At 41.0% G+C, this 18406-nt stretch overlaps 1 protein-coding gene across 6 annotated transcripts in view; it reads left to right on the top strand.

Annotated features, from left to right (window-relative positions):
- The window catches only part of CLIP1 (CAP-Gly domain containing linker protein 1), a 113959-nt gene that overhangs the window by 78123 nt on the left and 17430 nt on the right, over positions 1 to 18406 (top strand). For 5 of the 6 annotated variants that reach the window (XM_040416162.1, XM_040416160.1, XM_040416159.1 and 2 more), the window contains 4 exons: positions 2188 to 2325; positions 3275 to 3381; positions 6252 to 6372; positions 10981 to 11033. In XM_040416162.1, the coding sequence (XP_040272096.1) occupies positions 2188 to 2325; positions 3275 to 3381; positions 6252 to 6372; positions 10981 to 11033 (419 nt within the window). The remainder of the gene's footprint in view (positions 1 to 2187; positions 2326 to 3274; positions 3382 to 6251; positions 6373 to 10980; positions 11034 to 18406) is intronic. The other variant, XR_005776153.1, reaches the window with a different exon arrangement.

Below are 18406 nucleotides of genomic sequence, written 5' to 3'. Positions count from 1 at the left end.
GCTACTGTATATAGAAGCATCCTGCAAAATGTATGGCTATATCATGGCATACAGCAGAGGTATAAGTTCTGACATAACATACACTGCAAATGCAGTATGAATGCACACTAACTTAGACTAACTCATAGTTAGGGCTCATTCAGATGGCCGTATTCTGTCTGCAAAAATGCCAATCTGTTTTTTTGCGGATTAGATGCTGACCCATTCACTTCTCAGGGGCCCTTTTCTTCCATTCCACGGCTCCGCAAAGCAAATTAAACATGTCCTATACTGAAACATGTCCAGGGTTCAGCAAAAACGCTTCCATTACTGATAATACAACCATCTGCATCCATTATGAACGGATTTGGTTGTATTATCTTTAACATGGCCAAAACGGATCTGTCATGAACTCCACTGAAAGTCAATGGTGGCAGGTCTGTTTTCTATTGTGTCAGATTGTGTCAGAGAAAACGTATCCGTCCCCATTGACTTGCATTGGGAGTCAAGCCGAATCTGTCTTGCTCCGCATTCTAGGAGGAAAGTAAACTACAACATGTTGCGGTTTGCTCTCCAGTATGTGAACACAACTAAACGGAACGGAATGCCTTTTGGAGCATTCTGTTCTGTTCAGTTCAGTTTTGTCCCCCATGACAATGAATGGGGACAAAACGGAAGCATTTTTTTTCCGGTATTGAGACCCTAAGACGGATCTCAATACCGGAAAATATTAACGCTAGTGTGAAAGTAGCCTAACACTGTTGACACCTGTCTGCAATGACAGAGATTAGAGAGAACTCCAATCCCGGTCATTTAACCCCTTGGATTCCACAGTTAATAGTGACTGTGGCATTTGAGAGGATAGTCAGAGGGAGGGGCTCCCTTTGACCTCCAACTGGCATCCCTGCAGCAAAAACACAGGTTGTCAGTCGGTTTCTGTGGCACTCTGAGGCTTTTTAAAGGCTAACAGGCCTGCCATAGTAAATTGAGACAGCGTGCAGATAAACATCGAAGGGGACGCAGTGCTCACACAAGCACGGCATCCCTTTCAAACAGCTGATTGGAAGTTGAACCCCCGCTGATCTGATATTGATGACCCTGTCCTAAGAATAGGTCATCATAAACCCCTTTAAATAATCACTACAATATGGCCTTAAAGGGTAAATCCAAATAAATTTTAAATGGCTGATGCAGCAGATTTTGCTTCTGAATAGCAGCACTAACTGGCTGTGGTCTTCGTTGTGTGTTTCACATACCTATGCATGCTGTAGCTCCTAGGCTCCTGTATCTAGTAGTAGGGAACAAAGCTGTAGGGTGTATTGTTGCTCTACAGTGCTGGATTCAGAACTATAAGCATCAGGGACCATGCTTCCTCCGAGCTGCTGTTCAGACGCAAAATCAAGTTAATACAAGTTATTTTTTAGAAAATGATTGGTGTGCACTCAACTGCATGATAACAGTTTACTTTATTAAATGTAAATGATCTAGCAGTTATTAATAATTTTAACATGCAGGGAATCTGTAGTATTGTGCTACATTTTCTCTCTTATTTTTTTCTTAATGACGTTGTCCCTTTAAAAAAAAAAAAATAATTTTTATTCACACTTCCCTTTTGACTGTGAATAATTTTCACAACCCTGAATAACCTCTCTGAATTAGCCTGAAGCATGATCTAGGGCTAGTCATAAGTTGTTATTCTTAATGTGTTTTTAATGTCTTTTTTTTTTTTTTAATTATTCAAATCTGTGAAACAAATAGATGCTGGTACAACGGTCATGATTTGTTTTCCGTAAGTTGAAGTTAGTTCAGTACCTCAAGTAAAAATCTTAATTTATTTATATTTTTTTATCCCCAGAGAATGTCAATTCACCACTTCAATTCTAAAGCATAATCCCTTCTGTCCTAGGCTACAGAGCTCTATCCTAGTAAAAGGTTACTCATTGCTGTGGATTTTATAGGCAGCAAGTCATTGGTTCATTTGTACCCCTACTGAATTTTATTATGAATAATTAAAAAAAATGAGCCCCTTAATTGCTCAAATTCTTTTGAGGGACCTTGCGCTTATTTTGTTTATTTTATGTAATATTCCATTCCAGCAGGCATTAGGACAGGTAGTGACGTGAGCACGCCTCTAAATTGGCCACATATAGATGGGAACAATTATTATGTTTCTACGTATTTTAATTAACCCTTCATCATTAAATGCAGGCTTCTCAGATTGCGGAAGAAGCTTGCCAGAAAATTGAGCAAATAACTTCCGAAAAAAATGCGCTAATCAAAGAGAGAGCTGAGACTGTAATTGCGATGGAAGAGCTGAAGAAACTTAGCAACGAACTAGAGAAAGAAGTGAGTGAATTTTTTGTTTGTTTCTCATTATGTTTTTCTCTGTTAGCATGGTCAACTCTATTAAACCAGGCATATTGCCTGGTAGGGTTATTCACACTGAGTAAAATGATACCTTTAGATTGTTGGGTAAACTGCTGCAGAGATATCTTTCTTTTTATATTTATTTTATAAAATTAGCAATTTTGAGCACCAAGGGCTTGGCCTGAGCTCTTGGAGCACCACTAAAACAACACCCCTGGGCTCTGTGCACTCCACCATCTCCTTTGATTGAGAGGGCTAGACATCTCATCTAGCCCTGTGTCATGCCTGTACCGAGTTGGCTTATTGACTCGGCACTTGCACAGTGGATCTGATGCTGCTTTCTGAGTGCATCACATCTGCTGTGCCATGCCACCGAGCCAATTTGAAGCTTGCGCATTGTTGCTTTGCAGCAGTTCACCCTTCACACAAAAGAAAAGTATCATTTTACCCAGCATGATCAACCCTACCAGGCAATCTGCCTGGTGTAATAGGGTTGATCAGGCTGACAGAGGCTTTTAGATGTTCTAAATTGTGGCATGATGTAGTGGAAATATACGGCAAAGGCAGATTAAATACCAAAGATTTTCTTGTATGAATATTTCTTTGTAATTTTAGTGCTACCAGGTTAGCTTAAATGTTGTGTGTGTGGTGGTCAGCAATTGTAGACTTACTAGAGTGCATGCCAAATACAGTAATAACATTAGAATGCTGTAGGATTAACTATTACGTAGTAATCCCCTGCATTACCCAGGGATTAAACCAAAGAATAAATCTTCAAACTTCAGGCAGATAAGCACATAAATACAAAAGCGACATATATTTCAGTACAGTCCTCTCAAAGAACAGTACGCTACCTTTTGCATTTTGTCATTTCTGTGTTTTGCACTTTTGGCGTGCATTCGTTTTAATCTCATTATATTTATTCTAGTTGAATTGCCTGAAAGAGCAGCATAAATCAGCTGCAGAACAAGTAACCAAGACTAATGAACAACTTAAAGGGGAATGTAAGAAAACTGAATCTCTCAAGAAAGAACTGTAAGTATTGTTCACTTTTTGTGATGGGGGTATTTAGGGCCACCGTATTTCTAATGTATGCTCTAAACTTTTTTTTTTTTTGGTCCTGTTGCTTATATGGCGCAGTCATACTCTGTAGCACTGTATATGTGCCATGTCCTAGAACATGAAACTTGCTTATCTATCTAGATGATCCATCGATTCCTATGTGTCCATGATGGATTCAGTTGTTTTACCTTAAAGGGGTTGTGTCACGTCGGCAAATGGCATTAAACATGTAGAGGAATTTAATACAAGGCACTTACTAATGTATTGATTGTCCATATTGCCTCCTTGATTAATTTTTCCATCGCATTATACACTGCACATTTAAGGGGTTATGACCACTGCAGCAGTACAGATAAGAGATGGACGGGAGCTGCTGCGCATGCGTGCCTATGTGCGCTCCCTTGGTCTTCGCCACCGGAGGGCTCTTTTTCCTATAGTGTGCAAGCATGGCCACTGCTGCTGGATGACAGGGTAGTCATAACCCCTGAAAACGAGCAGTGTATAATTTGATGGAAAAATTAATCAAGCCAGCAAAGGAAACAATATGGAAAATGATAATACATTAGTAAGTGCCTTGTATTAACTTTATCTACATGATAAATGCCATTTGATGAAGTGAGACATCCCTTTTAAACAGGTGTTCCCACCTGTACGTGTGGCTTGCAACACCTTACTGCTTGGGCCACTTTGTCACAAGCATGAGAGTGTCCCATCCTGACTGCGGGTCTACTGACATATACAATCAGGTCCATAAATATTGGGACATCGACACAATTCTAACATTTTTGGCTCTATACACCACCACAATGGATTTGAAATGAAACGAACAAGATGTGCTTTAACTGCAGACTGTCAGCGTTAATTTAAGGGTATTTACATCCAAATCAGGTGAACGGTGTAGGAATTACTACAGTTTGCATATGTGCCTCCCACTTGTTAAGGGACCAAAAGTAATGGGGCAGAAAAATTATCAAATCCAACTTTCACTTTTTAATACTTGGTTGCAAATCCTTTGCAGTCAATTACAGCCTGAAGTCTGGAACGCATAGACATCACCAGACGCTGGGTTTCATCCCTGGTGATGCTCTGCCAGGCCTCTACTGCAACTGTCTTCAGTCCCTGCTTGTTCTTGGGGCATTTTCCCTTCAGTTTTATTCTCGGCAAGTGAAATGCATGCTCAATCGGATTCAGGTCAGGTGATTGACTTGGCCATTGCATAACATTCCACTTCTTTCCCTTAAAAAACTCTTTGGGTCATTGTCCATCTGCACTGTGAAGCACCGTCCAATGAGTTCTGAAGCATTTGGCTGAATATGAGCAGATAATATTGCCCAAAACACTTCAGAATTCATCCTGCTGCTTTTGTCAGCAGTCACATCACCAATAAATACAAGAGAACCAGTTCCACAGGCAGCCATACATGCCCACGCCATGACACTACCACCACCATGCTTCACTGATGAGGTGGTATGCGTAGGATCATGAGCAGTTCCTTTCCTTTTCCATACTCTTCTCTTCCCATCACTCTGGTACAAGTTGATCTTGGTCTCATCTGTCCATAGGATGTTGTTCCAGAACTGTGAAGGCTTTTTTTAGATGTCGTTTGGCAAACTCTAATCTGGCCTTCCTGTTTTTGAGGCTCACCAATGGTTTACATCTTGTGGTGAATCCTCTGTATTCACTCTGGTGAAGTCTTCTCTTGATTGTTGACTTTGACACACATACACCTACCTCCTGGAGAGTGTTCTTGATCTGGCCAACTGTGAAGGGTGTTTTCTTCACCAGGGAAAGAATTCTTTGGTCATCCACCACAATTTTCTTCTGTGGTCTTCCGGGTCTTTTGGTGTTGCTGAGCTCACCGGTGCGTTCCTTCTTTTTAAGAATGTTCCAAACAGTTGTTTTGGCCACACCTAATGTTTTTGCTATCTCTCTGATGGGTTTGTTTTGTTTTTTCAGCCTAATGATGGCTTGCTTCACTGATAGTGACAGCTCTTTGGATCTCATCTTGAGAGTTGACAGCAACAGATTCCAAATGCAAATAGCACACTTGAAATGAATTCTGGACCTTTTATCTGCTCATTGTAATTGGGATAATGAGGGAATAACACACACCCGGCCATGGAACAGCTGAGAAGCCAATTGTTCCATAACAAGTGGGAGGCACATATGCAAACTGTTGTAATTCCTGCACCGTTCACCTGATTTGGATGTAAATACCCTCAAATTAAAGCTGACAGTCTGCAGTTAAAGCACATCTTGTTTGTTTCATTTCTAATCCATTGTGGTGGTGTATAGAGCCAAAAATTATAGAATTATGTAGATGTCCCAATATTTATGGACCTGACTGTATTTACAGCATCACAGGGATCCATCATGCTGGGAGTTCAGGTGAGCAGATCCATGGTCAGGCCAGGAACACTCGTCCGTAATACGAGGCACAAAATTGTCTGTAACACACTTATCTGAAACTGACCTTACTGGTGTTACTTTACTTGGCATCTCTGAAGAATTGCCAGAAATATAGCAGTTGTTAATTGCTGACTGTTTAATGCTGAAAAGGACATCCTAATGTCAACTTCAAAGAAAGTCTAAACCATAAGAGACTGATTCTATACATCAAGCTGGGTGTCATCCTCTTTTCTGATTTGGTTCTTGTAGGAGTGTTTTACTTGGTTGGTAACGTCACGGCTAGTATTGAATGCATCTGTGTCATATGTGCCGTGTTCTAGATGATAGACATCACAGGATGAGGGTGTACTGTGTGAGCTGTGAACACGACTCTATCCCACCGTTTCCTTGCCTGTCGTGTTTCCATAGTAACTATGCTCTCCTTGTCCTTGCAGGGACGAGCTAAGGCAGGCGGCTGAGCACAAGTCCCAGCAGTTAGCTGCTCTACAGGAGGAGAACCTCAAACTTGCAGAGGAGCTTGGAAGGAGCAAAGAAGAAGTATCAAGTAACCAGAAGGTGGGTAAATGCAATGCTGGAAATTGTGTGTCCCTTTAACCTAGTTAATAGTTTAATAGGAAATACCTTTGTGTATATATTACTAAAGCTGCTGTAGCATGTGCTATAGGCACAGTGGTAATGGGTAGCACATTGCTGCGCTAAATGGGTTAAAAGGTTAGGTTTTGAAGGGAAGTTCGTGGGGTGAAAATCTACAGAATTTGGATATCAAATGTTCTTTTTAGTTATGTCTTTTTATGTAAAACCTTATGACACTTATCAGATGTTTATTTGCTGTGATTGTGTTAAAAAATTAAACCCAGCAGAAATTCTTTGGTTTTGATGAGAATTGCTTTATTTAAATAGATGACAAGATTTTAAAGTATAGCGATTTGTCGCTATGGAAACAATCCGTTTTGTTCTCTTGATTGCTCCTAAATGCATGGATATCTTTGGGATACACAACACCTCCAATTATATTGTCAGTCACACTGTGGCGTTCTCTGTCCCACATTATCGGAGGTGGAAGTTTCCAGCCGGCTCCCTATCATCTGCTGGATTTTATAGAGAACAGTTTTCAATGTAACTAGTTGATAAATGATTGAAAGCTTGATGGACATTAGGCTGTGCAGCAAAAGAGGCAATGTATGGATCTTATCTCGAGCTAATGAGATATAGTTTATTACTATACTTAGGTCATACAGTGTATTCAAATGGCCACCAACCCAAAAGCGTGTGCCATCATAAATCACAAGTGTGATAACCAGTGCTGTATATCTCCATAGCTGTACACTGCTTTCTTCTCATTTCTGAAAGAACAGGGAGCTTATGTGTGGGTGTGCACTTGGCGCGTGGAGTGGAATTGCTATTTTTGGTTTGTGATAGGTTCTAAAAGGTGACGACAGCAATTTACACAGATCTGTGTGTTTCAGAAAAACGGCTTCAGGGTTCCTTTCAGAAATCTATATGTATGGATTATTATTATTTTTTAAATAAATGACCATCATTATGTAAGCAATATCTATATTGTTTATACATGTGTATCTAGTAGGATCGCTCTCCTTATCTATCTTTTCCTCTGTCTCTCTACCCGTCTTTCTCTTTACCTGTCTCCTTTTACCTCTCTTTTCCTATCTCTCTATTTACCTCTCGATCTACCTCACATTCACGCCTTACCTCTTTTTTTTTTTTCTTTCTTTTTCTTTACCTCTTATTTCTCTTTACCTCTCTTCTTTCTCTGTCTCTCTTTACCTCTCTTCTTTCTCTCTCTCTTTACCTCTCTTCTTTCTCTGTCTCTCTTTACCTCTCTTCTTTCTCTGTCTCTCTTTACCTCTCTTCTCTTCTTTCTCTGTCTCTTTACCTCTCTTTTTTCTCTGACTCTCTTTACCTCTCTTTTTTTCTCTGTCTCTCTTTACCTCTTCTTTCGCTGTCTCTCTTTACCTCTCTTCTTTCTCTGTCTCTCTTTACCTCTTCTTTCTCTTTCTCTTTACCTCTCTTCTTTCGCTGTCTCTCTTTACCTCTCTTCTTTCTCTGTCTCTCTTTACCTCTCTTCTTTCTCTGTTTCTCTTTACCTCTCTTCTTTCTCTGTCTCTCTTTCTCTATTTATTAACAGTCAAAATGGCTTTATTGTCAGATGTAATGCAGCTTACTGTGAAAAGGTTAGCCACACAGCTGGAAGGGTTTGCTAATGACTTTCACATTTGACAACCTACCTACTTTCATGTCCTCCTTCTGCTTGGTGTTCCAACAGAAGACTTTTAATGACTTGTCAATCAGACTTCATAAAAGTATACTTGATGAGTGTATGTCTGCTGGGACACCCACGGATCTTGAAAGCAAAGGATTTCCCTGTCCCTGACTTGTTTCTGTTAGCCCGTATTTCTGTTGAGTCTTAGGGTCTGTTCACATCTGATTTTTAATACACCAAGAAAGCACCCAATGTACATGATAGCCAGGTGTCTATAGCCCCATGGTCCCAAGCAAATGCCTAAAGTATACCCCTCTTTCACTTGATAGGAAAGCATAGTCTGGTGCACATTCCTGTACAAACCCAATAAAAAATGTATACAGTGCAGTATAGGACTTAAAGACGACCTTTCATGCGATTTTATTAAGGGAGATCTATACCCCCCCACCGCTGATGCCCCGGCGGGGCATAGGAGGCATATTTTAAAATAATCAAGCAGGGTGCCAGCATCACCGGGGATGGGGGATGGGGTTGGGGGTACCCCGCAAGTACAAGTATATATCTCCCTTAATAAAATCGCATGAAAGGTCCACTTTTTTTTTTTAAATCAGATAATTTTTATTGAATATTTTCAAAACAAAAGATACAACATCTAAACCCCCCCCCCCCCCCCCACATCCCCCCCCCCCCCCTCCCACAAAACCCACTAGGGCAAGAGCAATCCATCAAAGTCCCACCATAACATTAGGTTACATCATGTCAGCAAGGCAATATTTCAAAGCACAATACAGGGTTACATTTCAGTATAAATCCACATTTCAAGCTACAATCTGCGTTATTCATTTACCCACATGTCTAATATTATGTTACATCGCGTACACATTTCAGAAGCCCCCCGAAACGGTTATGACAAATAAACAAATAAACAAAACCCCACAGATATCTCTAGAGTACACCTTGTACCTCTTTAATCTCTTCCATACCCTCATTCACACACATTCCCATTCCCTTACACTTGAATATTGTAATGTTGGATCCATAGTGACCAAATTTTTTCAAATTTTTTTTAAACCGTTTCTTTTATGATATACATATTTTTCAAGACGTACCAGCAAATGCACTTTATTTTCCTGCTCACTCGTCCCTGGCGGCTGTCTATCCAACCAGTGAAACGCTATCACCTTTCTCGCCTGATACAACACTCGGAGGATAGCTAATCTTTTCTCAGGCGCCACTTCAGACAGTTCCACACATCCCAATATACAGGTCACAATCGACATATCAATTCTAACTTCGAATACATTCCTTACTATCCCCTCCACTCCCTTCCAGTATCTCCTTAGTCTGGGGCAGTTCCACATTAAGTGAATAAGATCCGCATTCGCCACATCACATCTCTGACGACAATCATCCATTCTGTACCCAATTTTCTTCAAAAGGACTGGTGTTTTATATACGCGATGTAACAACAGGAGTTGAGACACCCTATGAGCCTCACTCACCGCTACCTGAGTAAATTCTTCTAGGACAGTGTCCCATTGCTCCTCCGTTAAATCCGGAGCATCCTTCTTCCACTTCTCATATAGCGTAAACTCCTGCTTTTTAAACTGTTTTTCCATAAGACAGGCATAATTCAACGAGATAACTCCTGCTGAACCTCCACTAGACTTTACCAAATCTATTACTGAGTTTTTCTGCGCTGGACGTACTTCCCCCACCTTTCCTTGGGCTCGTAATGCGTGTCTAAGTTGCAGGTATAGATAGAATTGTGACTTTTGCAACTCAAATTCCTGTTGCAACTGAGTATATTCTTTGAGGACATTATTATCATATAATTGTTTCATATATTTAAGCCCTTTTTCCTTCCACACCTGAACTCCGTTAACTTTATGTATTTCTTTATACATGAAATTCGGCCAAATATGATCAGAGTACCCCTGTATGTCCATAATTTCCCTAGCCTTCCACCACGTATTATGAATGGAGCGCAATATCCCATATGTACTGCCCATTTTGTGAAACGTGCCATCCTCCAGAGATGCCCTTAGATTATCACTCCCCACCATAGCCTGAATAATTTTGCTGGCTGTGCCCAAGCCCTCCATCGACTCCCATCCTCTCATATGCTGCAGTTGTGCCGCCAGATAATATATCCATGGATCTGGAACTCCCAGACCTCCATTAGTCTTGGGTCTACATAAAGTCGCTAATTTAATGCGGGGTGTGCCTTTCTTCCATATAAGATCCCTAAATATTGCATTTACCAAATAAAAGAGTCTCAAAGGAAGCCATACTGGCGAGTTATGCAACAGGTATAAAAGCTGAGGCATCATTATCATTTTGATTAGGTTAGTCCTTCCTATCAAGGATAATGGTAATTTTATCCAGGCATTCACCTTCTGCTTAAATTTTTGTAACAAGGGGGTGATGTTCAGTTTTTCAAAATCTGAATTGTCACATGAAATCTGGATACCCAGGTATTTAAAAGACTGAACAACTTGTAATCCGTCGACACACGAGCTGGCCTGCGCATTATCCCCCTTCAGAGGCATCAGCACTGACTTCATCCAATTGATGCATAGACCCGACAGTTTCCCAAATCTATCAATCACCTCCATAGCTGCTGGAAGAGATGTCTTCCACTCGTCAAGAAATAGTAATGAAAGGTCCACTTTAATGGCAGATGCATGCCACTGTAAGCCTTCTAGGAGTCTGATGGAAAAATCATTCATCTTTTCTATGAGAGGGAGGAAAGAAACCTCTCACCCTCACATGGAGCTACTACATGTGAATCAAGCCTTACTATGTTGTAAATTCGTTTCATGCACTTTACCGAAAAGCAAACTGTAATGTGTTTTTGGAATCAGTAAACCAGAACTGAATAAGGTCTTGTAGATGTTTTAATTATTTAAATCTTTTTTTTTTTTTTTTTTCATTTTTAGCTTGAAGAGGAGCGATCGGTTTTAAATAATCAGCTGCTAGAGATGAAAAAAAGGTATTTTCAATGTTCCCAGTATTCTAGTTATGTCAGCCTACCATGTCTAGCTTGCCTGAATAATATTGTGACAGAATGAGGGCGCGCTTTCATATCTTAGGGTGGGTGGAAACTGTCTCACTGGCAGATGCTAACTAGTTAACCAATTTTTGGCAAGATCTTTAAATCTGTTGTTGGGGGAAGGCAGTACATTGAACGGTGAAGCAAAAAAATTTTTTTTTACAATAAACATGGGCCTATGATTCCACTCTAATAGTTTTGTTAATACCAGAATCGGTTTACACTTGCATTTGTTTTTTTCCAATAGCTTTTTAATGCTTAGCATATTGTAGCGCTAGGACCAATTAAAAACAGTAGGAGGGGGGCCAGAACAGATCATCACATCCAGATCACAGCAGACCTGTCAAAAATATGACAGATTATATCAGATGAACATTCATTACGTTGCCCAGATCCTGCTCTTTTAGTTAAAAGGGCTCTCTGCTTTTGGACCATCCTTACTATTTAGAAGGGCCCCTTCACAATAAGCCGATCACAGTGACCTTCTGCAGGGATCCCTATGGGGAAATTTGGCAGTGAGTGTTCAATTTCCTTGCAGTGACACCAAAGGGAAATAAAGCATTACACGGTACTCAATTCTATTAGTAGATTATTCAGGGTGGCTCCTCCAGAGTAGGGTACACACGTAGTCACCACTCTCCACTCGGGCCAAGAAAAGTGTACCCTAAACAGGGGGCCCCCTCTATTAAATCAGAATTCTCTACAAGAGTATCTGAAAACCTGACAAACCCTCGTTCAGCTTACAGCTATGCCTCCCAACTATCCCATAAACAACGTAGAGCGGGCAACAAGTCACTGCCAGGCACCTCATCTCCCACAGATTCAGCAACATTGACTAAATGTGCATGAACGCTTTTAGCCTTTTTGGTCCCTCTTTCAGTGTTAGTTTTACGTGTAAAGGCAATCTATTTCATTGACTTGACACTTTAAGTGGTCTGCCCATACAAGAGCACTTCCTGGATTACTAAATCGGGCACTTCAGGAGGTAGGTTAGTAAGGATTTTGTATCCTTGTCATATTACCGCTGCACTTAGTCGCCAACACCGTATTTGATTCCTTGGGGAACGTTTTCCTGCGTGTACAGGTGTCAAAAGCTTTTGTGAATGTTACACCTAATCCTCTGTGCAGCCTTCAGGCCATAATTGTAGTAATGTACACAAGCCTGTTAGGGTACATCCACATGGGACTGCAGATTTGCTGCGAATCTTAACCTCCACTTTGCAAAAGTTTAATTTTCCTGTTGTAAATCGGCTGCATACATTTACATGCTGCAGATTTAAAATCCACACTGCATTCCTTTTAGAGGTTTTTAAGGACTACAGGTGGCTGCTTTCTTCCAAAAACCGCCCCAACCCTGTCCACAGATTGTGTGGTACTACAGCTTAGCATCATTCACTTCAATTGAGCTTTGCTCCAGTACCAGGCACAAAACAGGACAGCTGTGGCATTGTTTTTAGAAGAAAGCAGACATCTTTTGTAGTCCTGGAGAAACATTTTAAAGGGGTTCTCCAGGCTTGTATCTAAAAATCCTTTTTCAGCTAACCTGTGGAGCGAAAACACGTTGGACAGTACCTCTTTCACTCCGCTGATTCCACAGTCCCAGCTGGGATCATATGACGTTGCTACTGGATTTGCTTCACTTTCTTCCTCTCCAGCTGCATAATGTAGATGTAGCTGAACATGAAGACAGAAAAGCACATCCAATCTCAGCATCAGAGGAAGGATGGTCACGGGATCCCAGCTGCGATCACAGAGTGATGGAAGGTTAAGTGCTGCTCAAAATGTTTTCTCTCCTGTTTCTAAATCCATAGCGATTAGTTATTTGTGCCAACTTTGTTTTGGATAGTGAATATGTGATATATATCGGATTATAAAATAGTTTGGTAAAGAATAGAGTTTGGGTTCAAATCGGTAGACCATCCCTATTATACTACCGTTACTTTAATTGTGGTGTTTATGAACAGTGGTTCAGATAATGGAGACTGCAATAACTGCAGTGTTAGGCCTCATGCACACGGCCATATTGCGGCCCACAAACATATTAAATGGGTCTCGATCCGTCCTGGCCGCCGCACGGATGTTGCCAGTCCCCAATGCACAGCATGAGGCCTTAAAGTGAAATTGCCTTGTACTGCTGTCCTAGATGCATCTTTGCTCCCTATATAGACACCACAACACCTTTTGCTCCATCTATTGATAGAGCCTATATCCTGTTGAAGTTGCTGGGGGGAGGGCAGCCACTGGAAACGTTACTTTTAAGCGAAAATGAACCAGCATCTTGCCAGTGAGACAAAGATTCCTGCATTCATAATCTAGAATTTAGAAAAACGTGCTTGGTATATAGAGCAGCGTATCCTCCTTCTCAGAGAAATAATGCTAGCTCTATATGTCTGAACATCTTGACATGACTAAGTTTTGCTAATGTTATGTTAGCTACATTTCTGCATTTTTTTTTTACATCTAAATTTATTTGCACTTTCATTGTCATTGAATAGCTTTGCACCATATAAAAGTGCTGCTTCCATGACACCGATTTAATAGAAATATATGTTTTTACCAGTCAACCTATTCTTTAAAATGCAGTTTATGTAGATTTGTATAAATTGATACAATTTATTAACATTATCTGATATACCAAATAATGCCTCTTGATATTTTGTTACATTTAAAGACTATGTACACCTTCGGAGGCATTTATTTATATTTTATTTCAGTTGGTTTTTTAAAAATAAAAAAAATTAAGCTATTCTGTCACAAAGGGTTAACTGTTTGTCTAGCTGTGTGAATGTACTTTTTACTTTCACTTTGTGCAGGTCATCTAACAGCCCTTATCTCTAATTTACTAAGAGGTCATAAACGCTTATTTAAGCCACTTTCTTACCAGCAAGAAAAGGACTGAGCTATAATGAGTGTTTATAATATCAGAGAGCAGAGATAAGGAGCCCGTCAGGTGAGCTGGCTGACGGAGCAGAGAGAAAATTCAGATCCTGCTACTAGAGAAACTCAGCCCTGTACAGAAAAAAAGTGCTTCATATTTTTGATAAAGACCAATTTAAAAAAATTGAGTACAATGCAATAATAAAAAACATTACCTCCAAAGGTTCCATATTCTTTCCAGCTTAATGGGTTCATAGGAGATATGAAAAAAGGGCTTGCTTTTTGGTTCTGTAGCTCAAGCTGACACTAGACACAGCCCATGGAAACAAGTGGTGTTGGAGGTGAAAAGTAGATTTATTTATTTTAAATGTTAAGATTTGCCTGGAATTCATGTTCTTACACTAACTCCCATTATAAGTGTTATCTAGACTTTAACATACATGGCCTATCCATAGGACAGGCTATGAATGTATGGTCGTTGTGGTTACAATGGACTGCTACTCTCCATTGAAATGATTGCCAGTTATGGAAACTTCCACTTTACTCCAGTCCAGAAGAGTTGAGCATCAACTTATTTGAGAGCTGAATGTGGAGGAATATATTGGAATTGCTGTTTCTTGGATTTGTTGCTTTTCCTCTTTTGCCGTGAGGAGGGAGAGTGGGTGATTTATATACATCCCTGCTCCAGTTTTGTGGAACAACATCACATTCTAGCTACAATCCACATATCTTCACCATAGCTGTATAACCAATAAGGTTATAGTGTGACAGGATAGAATGAATCAAAAAAGCCTTTCACCGACTATAGTTTATTCCTCGTTGTAGATTTGTGGGGCAGTCATGCACATAATCGTTGTCCCTTTGACTACATGTTCATCCAGAACAACTATTATTTCCTCGGTCTTTTATTGGAGATATTTTAGTTTTTCCACTGCCATAAAACCATCATTTTATATTTGGCAAGGTAGAAAATGTTTCTTTAGTGCTATATTCGTGCGATGTTAGCCATACAAGGATTTTGACACATTGACACATCAGCCTGCTCCTAGAAACCTTGTGCAGTAGGGTGTTCACCCTCCCCTTCTATGAGAAGGGAGTAATCAATGGGAGTTAAAGGGGTTCTCTGGGAATGATTTAAAATGGACACCAGAAACCTGTCCTAGAATGTGAGCAGGACTGGTGGCCTCCACTTAGAGCTTCCTAGGGAGGGTGAGGGGTCAGGGCCTCACTACACACTACACTCTGGCACTTGCATAAACTACATACTGGAGTGTTCCTGTCAGGCTGCTCAGCCATGATGACATACCATATGCAGGATTGCATCATTGCCATTTGTTGTAGTGCATCGTAGTGTATAGTGAGGTCTCATATCCCCTAGGTAGCTGTGTAAGTGGAGGCAACCAGTCCTGCTCACATTCTAGGACAGGTTGCAGACAGCCATTTTAAATCATTCCCGAAGAACCTCTTTGAAAGCATAAATATAGCCGTTTACTTGTGAAAGTAGTTTTCCACATTTCTGAATACAGCCTGCGATGTAAATGGGCCTGTGTCCAGAGATTTTGCATACAGATTCTGCTCCTGTTGGGATCTTTTCATCTTGCATTTTTATGAGAAAAACATGGTCATGCTTACTAAATATCCCAAATAGAAGTATATTGAGATAACTAGCATAGACCAGAGGATGCAATCCAAGCCAACTAGGAACTTCTGTGAACGTCCTAGAAACTATGAAAGCCATATAGACCCTTTGTTGTACCCACATCACCACAGGCACCTCTAAGTAGTGCATGTTATTATATACATGTCTCTGGATCATGCCCACCAAAATTAAAATATGCATATGATTTACTGCCTGACTGCAGTCACAAAACTGTATATGGTTTATGTTCTGTTTAATAATATATTGCTATATAGCACTATGACAGACCTCTTTAATGCATACTTGCCTAATCACCCAGATTGTACAAGTTTCCTAAACTTGGAGGAAACTTTTGGATTCTGCAGAGCAGGCAAATTTCCTACACAGGTTTATAGCCCTATGTATATTTAGATTGTTTCCATTGACTACTATTTAATTAGTGAGCCCTCCACAAGTAGTGACTACAGTAGAGAATTTTATCATTGTATCCTGTGGCTGTGCGAAGCACTGTGCTGGCAGTTTAGTTTATTGGGAGCACAGTTCTGTAAGGGCTCATGCACACCAGCATGTGTATCCCGTGCCCATGCTGTGGACAACATATAGCAGTCCGCAATGCATGGGTACCGGCTGAGTGCATGCGATTTGCGAATGTAGACCAATTCACTTGAATGTGTCTACAATCAGCAAGATACGTTCTGCACTGCAAAAAAATAGGACGTGTTTTATTTTTTTTGTAGTGCGGAGGCACGGACCGAAATCCCACGGAAGCAATTCGTAGTGCTTCCGTGGGCTTCTGATCAGTGCCTCCACTCAGTAAAAGATAGATGAAGATTGTGGACCCATTTAGGTTAATGGCCGCATCCGCATCACGGAGTACACACGGCCAGTGCCCATATATTGCGGACCAGTCGTTTACAGTCCACAGTACGGGCACTGAGCACTTGCGCTCATGTGCATGAGCCCTTAATAAAATGACTGTGTTGATGTGGTCATTATGAGAATGTGACCCATACTTAAAATTGCCAGATTGTAAATCTCCCTGAAATGAATAATTAAAAGTAGACAAGTATGCTTTAATTGAGCGCATCGCTGTAATGCATGAACAGTGTTATACTAGTGAGTTTAATTGCACCCTACACACAACCCCATAAGTACAAAATGGGGAAGGAAGCTCTTCCTGGTTCTGTGGGGTCATATGATACAACGGGATCCCTTTTAGCAAACAAGCAGTTCTGAAAAGGGTCAAGTGAAAATGCAGCAAAAAGAGTTGAGCAGTATGGTCAAAGATTCAGTGTAACATGCATTTTATTCATTTTTATCCCTGCTCTTAGGGATTCAATGCTCAGTCCTACTCTGTGACTGATGGCTGTCTGTATATGCGCCTTCAGAAAGACTGTCAATCCACCCACTGGACTCCTAAGCATAGAATGAGCAGGGATTAAAAAACATGTTTCATTGAATTTTTCCCCCCACAAAATTGTATATTTATCTGCTCAGGTCCTCCTGCTCTACAACATGCCTGCAGATTGGGCTGCATTTCAATGTGACAGGATCCCTTTGACTCCTGGTCTTGAAGAGTAATTGGCTGTATATCATTTGATCCTTTTCAAACGCCTAAGGCTACTTTCACACTAGCGTTTTCTATTGTGTCAGGACAGAATCCCAGGACGGAAAGCAAACCGCAGCGTGCTGTGGTTTGCTCTCCGGTATGAGAACGGAACGGAATGCATTTTGGAGCGTTCTGTTCAGTTACGTTTAGTCCCCATTAACAATGAATGGGGACAAAACGGAATCGTTTTTTTTCCGGTATTGAGACCTTATGACGGATCTCAATACCGTAAAATATTAACGCAAGTGTGAAAGTGGCCTTAGGCTAGGTTCACACATCTGGATCTGGCATTGCTGGACTCCACCTGATACCCGCCAGCCCCATTAACTATAATGGGGACTGGTGGAGATCCAGCCGTAACCCCGTGAGAATCGACCAAATGAAAACAGTTGTATGGAATGCAGAGAGATCTGGCAGGCTGTTCCTTGCTGAAACAGCCTGCCGGATACAAAAGCGCTGGTTGTGAAACTAGCCTAACCTCGCTGGGATGGATCCTGTTACCCACAATTTTATTTTCAGCCTCTATTTGCGCTTTTTGGGGTTGTTTACTCGCCAGTGTAACTGTACAGGGCACTACACTGATGCACTTATTTAAAGGGAACTGGTCACCGGGATTTTCTGTATAAAGATGAGGACATGGGTTGCTAGATGGCCGCTAGCACATCCGCAATACCCGTCCCCATAGCTCTGTGTGCTGCTTTTGTGTAAAAAAAAAAAACGATTTGATACATATGCAAATTAACCTGAGATGAGTCAGGGACAGGACTCATCTCAGGTTAATTTGCATATGTATCAAATCTTTTTTTTACACAATAAAAGCACACAGAGCTATGGGGATGGGTATTGCGGATGTGCTAGCGGCCATCTAGCAACCCATGTCCTCAGCTCTATACCCAAAATCCCGGTGACAGGTTCCCTTTAAAGAAGTCTGAAATAGTGACTTCTTGTCTTTAAAGAGGACCTTTCACTAGTTTCAAAACTAAAAACGAACTATATCAGTGGGCAGAGCGGCGCCCAGGGGTCCCCCTGCACTTACTAGTATGTCTGGGCGCCGCTCCGTTCGCCCGGTATAGGCTCCTGTGTGTGCACCTCCCTCTTTTGTACGGGGCGGAGTTTTTGTATTAGGGTTGTCCCTTGCTGCAGCGCTGGCCAATCGTAGCACACAGCTCATAGCCTGGGACTCCTAGA

Source organism: Bufo bufo, chromosome 2 (genome assembly GCF_905171765.1).
Source record: "Bufo bufo chromosome 2, aBufBuf1.1, whole genome shotgun sequence".
NCBI classification, from domain to species: Eukaryota; Metazoa; Chordata; class Amphibia; order Anura; family Bufonidae; genus Bufo; species Bufo bufo.
Note: the sequence above shows the minus strand (reverse complement) of the source record. Positions and strands in the feature narration are given on the sequence as shown.